This window comes from Amphibalanus amphitrite, unplaced genomic scaffold, assembly GCF_019059575.1.
Source record: "Amphibalanus amphitrite isolate SeventyFive unplaced genomic scaffold, NRLGWU_Aamphi_draft 000392F_arrow, whole genome shotgun sequence".
Lineage (NCBI taxonomy): Eukaryota > Metazoa > Arthropoda > Thecostraca > Balanomorpha > Balanidae > Amphibalanus > Amphibalanus amphitrite.
Genome location: NW_024881886.1, coordinates 10602 through 27708, shown reverse-complemented (window position 1 = coordinate 27708; position 17107 = coordinate 10602). Strand labels below are relative to the sequence as shown.

At 54.4% G+C, this 17107-nt stretch overlaps 1 protein-coding gene across 1 annotated transcript; it reads right to left on the bottom strand.

Annotated features, from left to right (window-relative positions):
• Positions 1-32: 32 nt before the first annotated feature.
• LOC122390360 (ventral anterior homeobox 1-like) lies at positions 33-16883 on the bottom strand. Its single transcript, XM_043383248.1, has 4 exons — positions 16589-16883; positions 10297-10663; positions 4005-4186; positions 33-1600 (listed from the first exon to the last, which is right to left on the bottom strand). The coding sequence occupies exons 2-4, from the start codon at positions 10661-10663 to the stop codon at positions 875-877; spliced, it is 1275 nt and encodes a 424-aa protein (XP_043239183.1). The 5' UTR covers positions 16589-16883; the 3' UTR covers positions 33-874.
• Between the last annotated feature and the right edge of the window lie 224 nt (positions 16884-17107).

Genomic DNA, 17107 nt, shown 5'->3' with positions numbered 1-17107 from the left:
TATGTTTTGTCTTACTTTAGTCTTTAACACAATCGCGATGATACGATTTATTAACAAATTGCATATTTACAAGCTCAAACACACGTTTACTAGCATGGGACCGTAATGTATGTGTTACACTGTGCGATCTTGGTCATACAAGTGGTCCTGGGCACTGGGTATTAGGTGCACTATTGCTCTGCCGTTGGGCAACACAACAAAATATTGCAAACATGTTACAACGCTGTAAACGACCGCCTCTATTCACGGCCGCGACTCGCAGCATGCGTAAATTAAATGGCTGGAAATACTTTCACTCTGCATACGCGCCATAAATAAGACAAACAAACGACAATTAACAGGTCACTGAAGGTCATAAAGTTGGCTAAACAATTCACTTGCGGACTTTTTAAGTGAAAGTACGCGCGACAAAGCTCATACTCATGCCTCGTTAGTTTTGTTCACTCTCATACTGTTACATTGCAACTAAATGTGTTTGATGCAACACAGTTTGTCGACATCAACTGTTGTTCTGTCTTTATCGGGTCAGTTCAGAGCCATTACTGTAGACTTGAAGCGAGCTAACTTTGTTTGTAGTTTGTACAGATAAACAGGATAAGACAGTTACAACGTTGTGCTGCTGGGAAATTACTGAACGGCGATACATGATTAGTATAGTTTAAACAATGTTAGCAATAAGTACAAGTACTCAACTCAACAACTTAACCTATCATGTTATCAACACCCTCACTCGACCTCTCATCGAGTTGCACCATAAACAGTCTGATGCTGCATTTTGTCGAGCCGGGCAGCGATGCTCCGGCGAATCTACTCCACTCGCTTACGAGTTCATTCCGCGCTCATCTGGTCCAGGGAGCTCCGTCAGCCGGCCAGCTCAGCTCTCTCCACATAGGGCGGCCTCTCGCTCTCGCTGAAACACCAGCCGCTCGAGCTTGGCGATCCCGCTCCGGTGGCGCCCTCCCGTGGGAACACCGAGAGCGCTGGCCAGCAGTCGCCCGGCAGTCGGCTGGATGGTGGCGCCACCGGCGACGGAAGCCGGAACGTCAGTCTGTGAATCCCGGCCGGTAGACGGCGCTGAGGTCGAGTCGCGGCTGTTGTCCGCCGAAGGGCTGCCGATCTCGCCATCGGAGCTGGGGGCCGGGGATGGGCTCTTCCCGGCAGGGGTGGAGTCTTTGTGGTTCTGCTCCACGAGGCTGGCTTGATTCTGCGGTCCACTGGTAGCGTCCACAGCAGCAGAAGGGGAAGGGCTGCTCGCCTTGCCTTCAGAACGGGTAACTGCAGCCGGGCTGCCACTGGACTTATCGCTTCCCTCAGTCGCCACTGCAGTCTTCTCTTCTTCAGCTACTGTGTCCAGCACCACGGTCGATTTCTCGACGTTCGGTACAACTGTTGGCTGTTTGCACTCAGCGTTGTCCCTCGGGCTGACTGCCTTACTGACAGGGGAGCCTTTGAGACCCTCAGCAGGCGCCTTGGTGTCACTCGCAAAGTCTGACGGAGTGTCGGCAGCGCCCGACTGTTTGGCTGCGGCCGCCTTCAGAGCAGCCGCCTCCAGCTCGGCCTTCTTCCACTTGGTGCGGCGGTTTTGGAACCAGATCTTCACCTGTGGGCGAAAACAGAGCAGGGTTAGCACCGAACCGAGTGGTGTCAGTCGCACGGGTATTAAATCCATCCGGGCCCGCAACTACGTCGTTGGAGGGATGACGCTGTTTTTCTTGCATCAACAGGCATTTGTAAGGATCTATGGATACTGAAAACAGGAGAAATTAGGATAACTCGAAACAATTCTGGAAATTATGTCATCACCTAACATAACACAATGCTCCGGGTCGCAGGACGGCTTTTATAGACGTTCCCATGGCTGGGACGAGTTGCCAGATTTGGGTGAGAGCACCTGGCATCGTGCGAGTAGCGGACGTGGGAAACGGTGGTGCGTGACCGCCGTCAGCGACCGCCGGCACGAGCGCGTGTGGCCGTATCAGGAAGCCAGGGGCCGAGCGGAACGGTCGAGCAGGTCTATGACCCCGCGCAGTGCGGGATTTGTGAACTGGGCCGCCGCTCGCGTAAACGAGAGCTACACGCTCGGGCGTGTTGCAAACAGTGGTGGTTTTGTAATGAGCGTACGTTGCCGTTCTCACGCCATGTTGGAATGGACAATGCACTTAGTGTACGCTTAAGTCTAAAGTCTTAACACCGTACATTTAACAGATACATGGTGATAACCACTGAAATTGGTAAACGCGTGATCAGGGCGAGGGCAAAACAATGCTGGGATCTATTTTTGCCGCAACATTCGCACAAATAGTATATGAAGACCCACCCGAGTCTTTCCTGTTTATCACCTCATTCTTTATCCTTCTTCAACTTCTCCCCGGAGACAAAAATCCTCCTCCCTCCCCTTCTAGCGTCACCTTAAAACGCCAATTAGCCCACAGTTGACGGGGTGATTCGGCGAAATGTCTGACGCAGGCATCTGGGTCATGACGATCACCAGTTCCCGCTGGCCCATTGACGTAATGGCAGACGCGAGCCGGAACCGGGCTGGGGGCGGGGGGGGGGGCAGACATGACCGCTTGTCACAGCCGGGGCCACGATAGCTCCCACGGCTAACCAGAGCCGTCTCTCTGACCTGGTGATGTTCCCGTTTTGAGAAAATATGTGGCCCGTTTTGGATTTAGAGTTGGCGGCCTCGCATATTCGACTTGAGTCTTGGTGTCTTTATACCGCGTCTCGCAGACTTGAGTTTTCATAATGTGCTGGCCTATATTTTGAGATTAACCTTATGATTTAGGTACTGGACGTTTATACTATAGGTATTCCGGAGACCTTTTCATTCGCGAACTCGTAAAAATTGACAGAGTCATCGACCTAACCACAAAATAATGGATATATCTAAGCAATTACCCAGCACGAAATTCGCACGATTCCGTGTGCGTGCGACGTTTGTGACGTCTTCACTGCGTTATACAATGCCGGCTCTCACAATTTGTCATAGAAGCAGCTTGTGCGGCCACCCGGGCGAGACTAACGTCCGGAAATAGCTTCCGCTGCGGCGCGATCGGATGGACCAAGGCCATCGTCGCGTGCGTACAATTAACGCCCCGTGCTTTGATCGAATGCCCAGAAGGAGATTCACAATGCTGTTGTAGTTCCTTCATTCTGCGCTTGGTCAGCCTCCAGCGCTCGTCTTTGACACCGCGGCCGGCCCCTCTGCTGCGGGTCGCTCCGTCGCGGTGCGGTGACATCTCTAATGACCGTCTCATTCGGGGCGCTCTGTCGACCGTCAGCGGCGTCCCAAAATACACACGGACGGCCTGCCGCGCGGACTCTCCCATCACGCCTTCGCTGTTCGTTTCGGCCTGCCAGCACTGTCTGCCAGAGCCGCGACAGAGGCGGGGGCGCCGGTAGTTGAACCGCTCTCCTCCGCGCCCTCCCGATATGTTCTCCACAACTGCAGAGTGCACCACTAATCAGCCGACAGATACTAATTCGTGTCTGGCCGGCGGCGGGCGGCGGCCCTCTCACTCGGGGTGGGACAGCTCGCTCGTCCTCCCTCCGTCGCCAGCGACGCTGCATCGTCGGCGGTGACGAGGTGCACGTTGCCATGGTGACGGCGCCGCCGCCGCCGTCGGTCGCCGAGTGCGTGCGGTATGGGCGGCTGGTGGCGAGAGGCCTCGTTTCGTGCCCGCTGGCTCTTTGCTAGCAAGTAGCACGGCTGTGTGCCAGCGGCAGCCGGCGGCCGTGACGGAACCGCAAGGCGAAACGGGACGGGAAGGAAGAGGGGGGAGGGAGAGAGTCCGCAGTGCACAACGAAACTCGGTGGAAATTGGCACACAACACGCTCCACGAAACTTATTTATTGCTTAAATTCGTAACTGGCTAAATGAAGCTAAAATGGGTGGCCTGACTTCATTCACAACACATTCAATGCGCACCGAAAGCCTGGAAAGGTGGCGACTTGGAGCTCTAGCAATCAATTTCAGCCCAAACTGTCCAGAAACACATACCTGTGTCTCCGTAACGTCCAGCAGTTTGGCCATCTCTGTGCGTTCCGCGGAGCCGAGGTACTTTTTGATCTCGAACTGCCGCTCCAGCTCGAAGATCTGGTGACCGGTGAAGGTGGTGCGCGCCTTCTTCCGCTTTCCCTCCGGCTCGTCAGGGCCTCCCTTCCGCTTCTTCAGAGGCCGATCTGCGGGAGGAGTGACGATGAGTTAACAATGAACGGGGGAGTTACTACAGGTCGATGCACGGTGAAGTCATCGGGTTATTCATTCGATACTTTGGGGAGGTCAATTGCATGCCACCAATATACAAGTTAAACATTGGTTGACGGCAGACCAGATAGCAAAGTTACAGCTAAATCATGACAATTCAATTAGACCGATTCCGATCCAGTATCCATATTTATCGATGCTGGACAAAGAGCTCGTCCAATCACCTCCCCACAGCCACGTCATTTCTAATGCGACTCTGTACCAAGAAGCGCTCTGTTTCAGTGCCACTCGGACACGTTGCTAATGTTCAATGGCCTCATCGATCTCGGTGACGTCACATGGCCTCATTATGACGTCACGGCCCGTCCCGAGTGACCTCGACTCGACTCGGCGCTGGCGCTGCATCCATAAAGTCGATTATCGGTACCTATGCGCGTGACGAGGACATCGAATGATCCTCGTCAGTCCATCAGCGTGATAGTGCTACATTTAGCGCCGCACCAGCGCACCACAATCGCCGACAAGGTACTCTCGGCTGTCGACTCGAGTAACACTGACTCAGCCGGTTGCTGAGTTCATTTGGAGACGCGACGGTCGGTCTCACAGGAAGCCGACCAGACTCCATCCCGACTCCAGCACGGCTTTGGGCCGGCTGTATCTGTAAACAGCTTAGTCATGCGCGCTGTCACCATTCTGGCGCGGTCGTTCTGATAGTGGCGCAGTGGCAGCGATTTGTAACGATCCAGACGGATCAGGTCGAACTTCGAACTCCCGTCGTCCGGCTGGTACGTGGTTTTGAATACGGATGTGATCGCAGTCGAGAGAGGAGGCTCATTGTGACGCATCAGTAACCAGAAACGAGAAGTTACAACACTGACGGCCGATTGCCGATTATGTTCGTAGAAAGTGCGGTCGCTGCTAATGGTTTGAACAGGCCGAGACTCAGGGCGGATTCCTAGGTGCCTGGCCGGCTCGCGGGTATGAATCACTGTGTCAGAGATCATGCATCGGAGGCGACTGTTGGGATTCACAATCACACCCAGGTCACATGGAGATGTTATGATTCATTTTGCAACCCTGTTGTCAGTTCTTCAAGGCGTTTCCCTAGCTCTTCCGCCCGCTCGTCACGCCCCTTTCCGTCACCCAACCCATTCATCCCTCCCATCCCTCCACCCACTCCCTTCCCCATCCTCTCTACTCTTCCTCCTGCTCCCACCCTCTCCAGTCGGCACATGGTCCCCTCAAGGAGGAGTCGAGCGGCATTCCTGCGGCGCGAGCTCCACCCCAGCTGCGACGCTCAGTCGCCGTGATGGGGAGAAAAACAGGACATCGCGAGACACGTCGCAGCGCTCAGACAACGCACCGGCCGGTGTCGCGGCGCGCGTGATCGCATTGTTTTTGGGCGCCTGTGAGCGGTCGCCCACGCTAGGAGGTGCTCTTCTGGATGGAGAGGCGCCCATACTGGAGAGGCACCGGGCCAAACCCTGTCATGCCCTGCGACACATCGTTAATTTGGCCGATTGGAATCTGAGATCTGTCACAGTCGTGATTGCCGCGTTCTTGCAGGCGGCGCTCGGGCTGGTTAAGTCACCGACCTGCTTATTAGCTCAGAGAAGGTATTCTCGACTGCGCGCTGGTCGTTCGCGCTGCTGGGAAATACGCCAATGAGAGCGGGGCGAGGGCGCACCCGTCTCACCCGGTGAAAACAGCGGGGCGTCGGCTGCTGGCTGCACCTGTATTGGGCGATTGCATGTTGATTTGTTCGTTCGCCCCTGCATCTCGCTCCCCTCCGCCAATCGGTCCGCGGCGGCTCGGCGGCGGCCCGGGGCGGCTGTTTGCGCCGAATCGGCCGCCTCTGCGGCTAATCCGGCGCGGCTGGCTGGTAATGCGCCACGGGCGGCGACTGCCGAACAGCTGCCGGCCCGTCTGGGTGCTCATCGCGCGCCGTTCTGCAACGAGCCGCTCCGTAAATAGGCCGGCGGTTGCACGGGCGGCGGCGACGCGGGCTGAGGGCAGGGCAGGTGGCGGCGCAGCGCTGTCACCACCAGCTGTTAGCGAGCTAACGACGCCGTGGGCTTCCCAAATCGTCAGTGCCATGCAGATGAGCAGCGACAGAGATTCATGCTGGCGGCGGCTGGACCGTGACGCCGCCAGTTGCAGGCTGTGTGGTTAGGGCTGAGCTCGGGCCCCGGGTTGATCGGTATGGTAGCAGTGTAGTCTGGCGCTCGGACGCCCGTTGGTCAATATTCAGACACAGGCACTTGAGTCCACTCAGCGCTGAGTTGAGTGACCGGCACAAAACCAACAATGTAGGTTGATTTAGTTGATTCGAGCCGGCCCGGCCCCGCATCGAAAACGAGAGAACACCTGCGCTGTATCGCTAATGTGGCTGATTTTCCTGGCCGCTGCCTGGGCTGTGATTTGCATGAGACCAGGCCAGTAGTAGCTTGTAGCCTTGTCAGACAAGAATTATGACTGACTCATCGGATATCACAATTTTGGTGGCAATCCGAGTGAGCATGCATTGTGCAATGTGCAGTCTTGGTATAAATTTGCAATGCACCGCCGCGAAGACGGCTAATTCCAGTAATAACGGTGTTTGGATCGCAGTTCCGCGGCTGAAGTATCATTTAGCGGCATCGTTTCTTCGGAATGTGCCCTGCACTCTCACCCGAACCGTGTAAAGTGCTGCGAACCGTCTCACCGATCCGATAATCCTGTTATGGGGTGTCTGATGAAAATCGGCCACATCACTTGAAGTGACGACTCGGGGTAAAGCGCTCCTCCTCTCATGTCCATACTGCAATCGGCCGCGACTTGAACCTCGAGCCAGGCCTGCATGGATCTCCGTCAGCGGGGCTGGACTGTGCCGCTTCACTGTGAACTGAAATCCCAGTTAGACGGGTGCAATTTACATCAGCGAGTCCAGCCATGCGCCAAACGGGGCACCGGTGCAGTGAACCGCACCGGGCAACCGCTTCGCTCCCCTCAAATGGGTGGCTTTTCACCCATCTGCCGAAGGCCGAACGATGCCACTTACATCCGCGACGGTAACTCGGGCTTTCCCGTCTTGCGAGAAGCTAGGTGGAGGCCCGAGGGTTGTCTGCGGGTGATTGTCGGAGTTCCCTGGGAGTGGTTTGATGTATGTATATATGTGCAATGGCGTTGTATTGCTAATTATTCACTAGTATTTTCTCAACTCGTTAAGCGATACATGCTTCAACAGACTGAACTGGTCACGGGAAAACTGTCCGTAAACGTGATGCAATGACGGAATGTTGGCATGGTAAGATAGGAGTTTGGAGGTGAAAAAATCGTGGTCTTTAAACGTAGGAACACATTGTTACATTGCCATGTCCACTTGGCAGCTCTTCGCCAAAGAAGCTGCCAAATAGCTCCGACAAACGATCATGGCAATCATTAATCATGCAGCCTTTATTTGTTTAAGCCCCCGAGAGATACCATTAACCGTCGATAGCCGAGTTTCTCTAACCGAACTATCTACCCCATGTGCAGCCTAATACGATAGCCCACCGTTCTTGGAACGGTCTAATGAGACTGAGTTCATCCCCCTTGAACCATAAACGCTCATTGTTTCGGTTCCCGGCACATCTTTTATGGTCTCAGACGCCAGCCGTTGCACGTGCAAAAGTATCTATGTAATCGCCTGGTAAGGTTGTGCGCGACCAGGTGATGATTGATTTATCGGTCCTACATGACAGAGAGACCGCTCTCTAATTATGGACTCATGATGGGGTCAGTTGAGCCCTCGCTAATATAGGCGCGGCACTGTAATCGGTCCTCTCTGGTAGGTATCAGTGGTGAACTGTTCGCTCTAAATATGGGCAGCAGATAGGTCGACGGTGAGGCGTTGATTTAATACCATTGTTCAAGGGTATCAGTGGGGCATATCAATCAGTGTTGTCAAACGACCTGAGTGGTTGTGAGCTTCGTGGGGGACCGTTTCATTGCCGTATGTGAGAGCTATCTCATCCATCCTCTTATCGCCTGGCGAGAACTAACGCCATAAGTGTATTTACTTGCCAAGTTTTATCCATAGATAAGCCATAAATTTAATATACGGGTGATCAGAGGGGCACTTATCCTGCAGAGTAGAAAGCTGCAGATCCTGGAAACGGCCGCGAACTCGGCGAAAACCGGCTCCGGCCTTTGTCATGAACTCATTCATGGCAGACAAAGGCATCTCCAACTTGGGACCATCGCACTGCTTATCGACTAAGCCATATCCTGCTCTCAGAATTTCGCAGCAACGTCCGTCTATTGCACGGTATGTTCGGCTTGATTTCTAATAATAAAGCAGCAACATATCCCTTTTCTACGACTTTGCGTGTTTGGTCATTTCAATTATGTAACCACAAGGGCTTGGCAGTTTGCAATCACATTATCCAACAGTCGGACAGCTGTACAAATATATCAGACATGGACTCATCACTCTTGCCCGTTTGAGCTCCCTCTCTTCTGGTCCTCGCCCTTCGTCGTTCCCACTTCCTTTCTCGTTCCGCCCCACGCTCGCGGGTCGCGCACTGTGGTGCACCTCAGCGGCGACACGGCGGGGTTATCGGTCTCACCTCCGGCCGACATCGGTCCCGCAGCTGCAGACCTCGCTACCACGCACCGAGGCGCCCGATACCATCCCGGGAAACAGCGGAACGCCGCGCCGACCCAACTGTCGGCCCAAGTGTCACGCGCCGTGGCGTTCTCGGTAGCAGCAGCGCCCTCCCAAATTGCGCCGTTTGGCATCAGTTTGGCGTGCACAGTCGGCAAGCTGTAGGAGTGACGAGGCTTACATCACAATAGCTTGTGATTCATCGCTCGGAAGGGATCGCCGACTACATATGTGCAATGATTGATCGTTTGAGGTGATGAATCATCGCGTAACATAGCTTATTGGTTTGTGGATATTGTTTTTGCTTAGCGCCTCGATCACGTTCTGAAAACCGCGAATGGTTCGGTGTCGGCCATAAACCTGTTTTAAGAATAGTCTCACCAAATAGGCAGGTACGCCGCGGGTCTACCCTTACCGTGCATTCCTCCCTATGCACACCCATAGTCGGGGTTCGAACGGCGCCGCCGATCGACGCCCTCTGCTCGTATTGCGTGTCGATCGGAGGCTGATAGCTTGACTCATCCGGAAGCCGGTTAGGTTTGCACCGATCGCGTGACTTTGTTGAACGCCGAACCCTTCAGAGGCGGCGGCGTACAACGGAGTCGGATCGCGCGCCGACAGAGAGTTCGGGGAAGAAAGCCGACCGGAGCGGCAGATCGTTGACTGCTGCTCACCGCTCGTTTCGGTGATGGATATCTATCGCATCATCGGTGAAAGACCGACACGGGTGAGGGCAGTCAGCTGCACACGCCACAGACTAGCGCGGCGTGCTGTTGGGGAATTTCAAACTGCCCTCTGGCGTGCGGATGAATATCTTCGCTGTTAACGCTCAAGGGCGACCAAGATCAAGCACGCTTTTGTGTGCAGACCTATCAGCCGGTGGTGTTGTCCGATTAGTTTGTGGGCCACCATCTATGGGTCGTTGGGTGTATCAGCAGTCATTTATGCCGCCCGGCGCCGGCACTGGGGCGCGCCTGACGCCGCTCTCGATTCTCCACCGGCGATCATTACAGGGTATCGTGATCGCCGACTCTGAACAAGTACCAATCAGGCGGCTGCCGTTTTTAATCTGGTCCGCCAACAGGCTGTGCATCATGCCCCACCGCCGGCCGCATCGTAAGCGGCGCGCCGGCAGCCGTGCCCTGATGGGGCGCGGCGGCTGTCCGCTCGGCTCCTCCGGCCATACCTCACCTCCGTCGCATGCAGATGAAGCGCCGCCAGCGGACGAGCGAGATAATTCAACGGCAGAAAAACCGGCCTGACGCCTGGCCGCCGCTGTGCTCGGAATGGCTAACGCCGCAGATGGCGGATCGGCCCGGGCGGAGCCGGCCCGACGAGCATTGGCCTGATTAGCTGATGGGTTAATTATACGGCCATCCATTACCGAGGTCTGCAGCGGTGCCGGCGGGGCCTGCACAGTTTGGCGAGAGGACCGGGACGCGCGCCCCGCCGTCTTACCTTTCTGGCCGGCCGGGCTGACCCGCTGGATGGGCTGCGCGCTCGGCGTGCTGCCATTGGTCGCCGCGCGCTCGGCCCCGCCCCCCGCCGGCGCGGCCTTGACCCGGTCGCGGTCGGCGGCGCCGACGGTCAGGTTGAGCGGCTCGTCGTCGGCCGTGTCGGCGGCGGCGGCGAACAGGCTGGTGCCGGCCGCCTGCAGGCTGAGCAGATGCTGCACAAACAGTGGCGAGTAGCCCGGGAAGGAGGCCAGGCCGGGCCACAGGGGCGCGCCTCCGGCTGCCGCCGCCGCCGCCGCCGGGGTCACGCACAGGCGAGACAGCGGGGCGCCAACGCCGCCCACTGACGCCGTCTTCGCCGGCTTGGTCATCTGCGGAGAGAGACAGGTGTCAGATAGTGCCGAGACTAATCCAAAACGTGTCGTCTCATGGTTTACACTTCTCGGGACAATCCAGGATGCTTGGGTGTTGTCATCTTTATGTTCGTTTCGTGCCTTACCTGCATCCTAACTCCTAAGCCGCCTTTCGTATTGGATTCTTTCGCCCATTGTCCCAAATCTTCATCCAATAACCGCAACATCCTGTTTAATCAGGTCCTGATCAATTTTCACCTGTAATCCGGTATCTGCACGCGGTGCCTCTCGGCCCATGAACCCCGTTTGATTCTTCCCTCCCGGAGAAAGCGGCATTCGTGCAGCGTGCGGCGCCAACCACCTCGGCGGTTAAATCGTGCACCAATTCCCGTGTGCTGGCGGCTGTGCGGCCCGCGGAATCCGCCCGAGTCTGTTCCGCTGCGCTAATACCCGCGATCGGCTATCTGGGGATAACGACCTCTGGCCCCGTTTGGTAACCACACGCCGCGTTGTGCGACATGCCATGTAGCGGCGTGCGAGCGACGTGCGAGCGACTTGAGAGTGGCGTCGTGTCGGGCCGTGCGGCGCGTTCGGCCGGCGTATCAGAGTTGACAGCGGGGCGGCTCGTACGGTCTTTGTGTGTGGTATATGACGCGGGGACATCCAGGCGTGGGGTGGCGTTACGCATGGCGCCGCGTGGTGCCACAGGGCGTCGCGTGCCAGTGGCATCGCGTGTCTCCCTTCATGCACTGAAGGGGTGAGCCCCATTTCACCGCACGGCGGCCGCCGCCCGGTGCCATCAGCCCGGCGTGTAGCGCCGCCGCTAACCGGCTCAGCTGCACGTTGAACCCTGTGGTTTTTGTCGGCCGGCACACGACATCGTCTGCCGGCCATTGTTGGCCCACACTGGGCCGATGAACTGCTCAGATCGGCCGCTCAGCCAGCCTTGCAGGCGATAAGTCACGAGCTGGCCATCCGCCCCGAATGGCAGCTCTCTGCCAGAGGCGGGCTCAGGCGGCAGAGCACAGGGAGGTGCCGAAATTGGGCGGGTCGCGCCTCCCTTGTAAGGGAGAAGCCGGAACGCATGCTCTGATTGCGTGACATGCTGGGTGAATGAATCAGCCCTTTTAGGGAACTTCCTCGCTCGGTAACTTCTTTTGTGGACTGTAGCCGTTTGACACGGTTCTGTGGTCGACAAGCCAGCTGACATCAGTTCCAGACCGCTGGCGGATTCACCACTCGGAGACGGTGACCTATTCCAGCATGCAGAACCATGCAACCGGTTTAGCGTCGGGCTAATCAATACCGTGTTTGCATCGCGACCAGGCCAGTCCTTTGTTCGCGAGCTGTGGTTGCGGAGAGGCCGGCCCCTAATTAGTGTGTAATTATATAAACCAAAGTGGTTCCCATACGGCCAGGAAATTCGGCGGTTGGGCTGTAGAAGGTATGCCGTAACGAGATTATCTGTCATTGAGAGAATTCATCACCGCTTTCGTCGTCCTGCTGCTTCAGCAAGGTTAAGCGTTGTTCGTCGTCTTCATGTTAGCTGTCGCTGGATGCATCATCATGAATAAACAGATTAAGCAACACACGGCTGCCAGCTCACCAGTCATCCCAGACTGCCGATCCGAACACAACAGAGGCATTCTCGGTCACACTGCAGGCCTATTGATGACGTCACTGTGACGTCACGGCCGCCGTCGGGTGCGGCAGCTCAGCTCCCACGGGACGATAATCGGCCAGCGGGCCAGCCGGCTGCTTCTCTTTGTTAACAAAGCTCCGGTAATAAGCGGCGGGCACTTTCGAAACCGCAGACCAATAGCGCCGGATAATGCCACACATCTGGCTGCCGGGAAGTGGCGGGCCCAGAGAAATTTGGCGCGGAGCCGGCGATCCTACAAGGAACTGGATGCAATAATAAAACGATCCAGCGGTGGACAAAGCGCGGCAATAAAAGCATAACAGGAGACTCGACTCGTCAACGGGCTCGTAAAAGGCCGAATGGCGTGCCATTAAAGCTGCATTATGAAAGCCAGCGCTGTTCTCGAATGTTCTCGCTCGGTGCTTATACCACAGCGCTGTGCTGACTGCCACTCGCTGGAGAATGCGACCGAGGCAGCGGATGTTGGATTTAGCGGCTTTCTGCGGAAATGGAATTCGGAATGTGTCGTGAGCATTGACAGCTAAAACGTCTTGTGTCAATAAACTCGTTCATTAATGCTTCTAAGGGTTGCACAATAAAAGTCGACCGCTCAACTGACCTTTCACCATTTCTAAGATTGGAACAGAATCTTGAGTCCTGGGATGCTGAAAAATATGCATTGCCTACATTGGAAGGTAATATCCGCGAATATAATTATATTCATGCTGACAAGTGGGTCGGGGTCCTGTTACGGCAACCCAACAGCCCCTATCGTTTCCCACAAAGCATCGCCAGCTGTCAGTCTGTTTGGTATATTTTCCCTCGCACGCCCTCACTTCCCCATCCTAACATGTGCCGGGGATGTGCGAGTTTGAATCACAGATGTCAGCCAGTGTGTTATCATTGCGCAACAGGAGGAGCGCGCTCCGAGCTCCGAGCTGACGTGGGCGCCCGCCACTGATGAGGTGAACCGTCATCCTACCTACACGCACCTTGTGTTCGGACCGCGGAACCGGACTAATTTGCCTGTCGTTAGCGGTTTGCCCCGGATCGTTACACGTGAACGTCGCCCATTAGTTGGCGCTAACGACACCACTGTCCTCGTTTTAGTCGTCCCTCCCTCTCTCCTTCTCCCATCTCTGCCTACATCTCACAGTGTCTTTGATTTATATTCGTTCTCTTTGTCAACATCTGTCTCGCCCTCCCTCTGTCCTGTCTCTGTCACCGCCTTTGTCCCTTTCCTCCTTCTCTCTCTCTCTCTCTCTCTCTCTCTCTCTCTCTCTCTCTCTCTCTCTCTCTCTCTCTCTCTCTCTCTCTCTTTCTCTCTCTCTCTCTCTCTCTCTCTCTCTCTCTCTCCCTCTCTCTCTCTCTCCCTCTTTCTCTATCCGTGGTCACAATTCGACCATCGGTCACAGCCCATTAGCTGCCCATAAGGCGGCACAACCAAGTCATCCTTGATCCCCCTTAGTGAACGGTCTCGTGATAAGTTCCCGTTCACTCAGGCGTAATAATGGCCCAGTCACGTGACCTGGGGCTCCGTCGTCCGGCCAGGATAATTGCATCAGTTGATTTTCTCCTCATGAAGATCGAACGAGGCTGAACGAATTATTTAATTATTGGTGCGACGCAATTTTCACGTTCCTCATTATTTGTATTCGTGTATCATTATCTGACCCTCTACCTACAATATTTTCTCATGCAACAAATGTCTATACTTTACACCTCTGGCCCAATGTTTCCCAATTCTCCCATCAGCAGTTAACACCCCGTGAAGTGATTCTATTTATAAGTTGTTAAACGACGTGGCTGTGCCATGTCGGCGCTCGGCAGAGCCATCAGCGTGCTCCGTGACTGGCGCTTAGCGTCACAGAGCGAGCTTTCGCCGCCAGCTTCATCGTTACTTTCAAATGATAATTGGCGCCGCCGCGATCCCATCAAGGAATTCTAAAGCGTTAAGTTCATTGACCACGGTGCCGGCTGATCTTGCATGCAATGACGTCGGACTGGGAGTTGAGACCGCGAGGCTGGCGGTATAATTCGCTCAGCCAGGGCGGTGTTGGCAGGCCATTTTTTCCGAGCTTAGTGAAGGAAGTTTTCGCTGAACCACGAGTTGTTAGCACACCGTTATTATACGAAATGCCTTTACTCGGTGGCATAATGCCTTGTGCCACGAGGTGAAATATTTTAAGTGAGCTCAAGAATTCGGGGAATGTTGGTCCGACTGCGTACCTACTGCGGTTCGCAGACCAGTTTAGCTCGATCGGCCTACAGAGGCTGGCCACACGTTTCCTGTACCGTGACTCAGTTGTGATTCCCGCGTCAGCTAATATGGGCCGTTATTACGAATTACGACGCTACGTTCTGGGAGTCTTTTATAGAGTGGTGACTGGCTCATGACATCTCTGGAAATCTCAGCGGCGATGGCGAAAGTAGGCCGCTTACTGATCCAAATCCTAATCTGTCAGTGGAGTCGGTGCCTTCAAATTACGTCGTTCCCCGTTTATTATCGTGTCTAGTGGAGGTTCGATGGCGATCATTTCCGTAATAGCTCGGATTGCCAAATGTATTGCGCTTTACGCTTGATGCAAGCTTCTGAAGTATCCGTGTAGCCTCTGTTATGAATCAGTGGAAGACAGTATGCAATATGCATGTGGCGTATGTGGATGTGTCTTTGTTCAAGAACACCTTCTCACCTGACCCAAAACAGAACTGGTTTGACTTCCCTTTTCGGTCCAGCAGAGAGTACAGCTTGTTTTTAGTTGTGATCACTATCAGTTGGCTGTGATTGAGTTGTAACAAGCTGCTGTTTACTTTAGTGGTGCATTTCCTTTTACAGTCGTATCTGTGTGCGTCATTTGGCATGCCGGTTTGGAGACATCTGCACTCTCAGCTGGTAGGGCAGAGAAACCTAAATCGCTCTGTATTTGCATGGTGCATCGCCGTTCAAGTTGCATCCGATTGACCTGATGCTAAATCATGTTATGGAAGCCTTTAGGCAAATAAACAAAATTAAATGCGGCTTGAATTTCAGGACGTTGGCAGAGGCCATGTGCGGGTAGAGGACATGCAGTGATCCCGCGCTTCCCAACTACAGTGCTAACCAGTTCGCTTTGCGCGGTTGCGTGCCTCGTGCTTCGGAAACCAGCCAGCTTACACATGTCCTAAAAAATACAAAATACCGTCCAAAACAGCGCTAATTGTACAATACGTAACCACACACTTTGGATACCTACGTTGGTATTTTGCAGTTTGCACCCTTCCAATGTCCTCTCGTACCGGACGCGCTCCAAAACATGTTCAGATATCTCTGAGGGAAGTTCCGACTCGTTATGGAGCAGTTACTGGTTATCCGTGCTCAGAGAATGGTGAAAACCGTCTCTGGAGTATCTAATTGCGTGGAATGTCTAGGCCAGCCTGTTTGCTGGCTGCAATAGCGCCATGCTTACAGCGATGATGGCACATAAATGACGAGCCTGACGAGCTCGCATATATCACAGTGCAGCTGGCCCGACCAGAGAAATTTGCGGTTCGTCCGCCAGCGAAGATTTAGAACGCTGCAGCTGCTCATAAAAATACAATAAAACGTCTTCTGTCCAATTAGTTAGCTTCGATATTCATGGGTCCTTGAGAGTTATTGCCGAGGGTAATTTGGTCGAGAAACCGGATATTTTAATCCACATCATCATCGTATGAATAGTTACAACTAAAGAATAGTCTGGGATGCGATGGGATGCTCTGAGAATTCGACGTTAGGGTAGATGGAAACAGTTCTTTTTTTACGCGGAAACGCCTTGGGTAGATATTTAATGGTAACTCGCTATATCTTATAATAAGTGTTCCTGAAAGACATTACCTACCTAGCGCCTAACTACACAGGACGCTCCCGCAGTAGGTACCTAAGTGTATCCCGCTGAGTGATGACGGTGTTTTGCACGTGTACTGAATGCACAACTGTTTCAACCATTTGCAACTGGACACAAATGGTTGGAAGATAAATGATTATACTACACGTTGCTTTAGATGTCAACCAAATAAATCATCAAGCAACCCAGTTAGTCAATAGTCATACACTTCGAGTGATTGAAAATCAACAAAGGCGCTCAATGCTCACATATAGACACGCTCGTTCAGTATACAACTAATGAAATTGATTACCGTTTCTAAGAGTCACATAAAGCCGGCGCCATATGAAGGAAACGCTGATCATTTTCACAAGAACGTTAATTAAGTTAATTATCATTAATTGATAATTGCTCACAGTTCATTATTACTTAATTAACTGCATGCATTGACGACCTCACCTTTCCTCTGCCGTAAGAGTCGCTGATAGTCCTCCCTTCGTCCTCCAGTCGTCCTGTCGTTCCTCCGATCCTCGAGTCCTCGGTCCTCTGGCACGTCTCTAGCCGCCACCGCCCGCCGCGCCAGCCCGTCACCGAATGACGCGTTTATCAAATCTCGTTCACCGCCCCGCTGCCGGCTACCGTTCAAGCACGTGTGCCCCCCCGCGCCGGGCCGGCCGGCCGGCCGCCCGCCGATCCGCAGAGCGCCGGTGCTCTTACAATCGGATCTGGCGGCCAAACATCCGGCGCCCGCTCTTGGTCTGTCGCAGATGGAGCAGCCAGTGAGTGGTCACTGCAGCTGAGACGCTGCTTACGTAACGCCGAACCCACGGTGGCCGGTGGCTGACGGTTTCGCCCATGTGTAAATGTGACAGCTGCTTGCATGCAACGTCTTGGTCTGTTTGGGGAGTTTATGGGGTGCTTTCTCTTGCTGGAAATTAGGTTGTGAGTTCGATGCCGCAGATTTGTGAGTGTTGACCA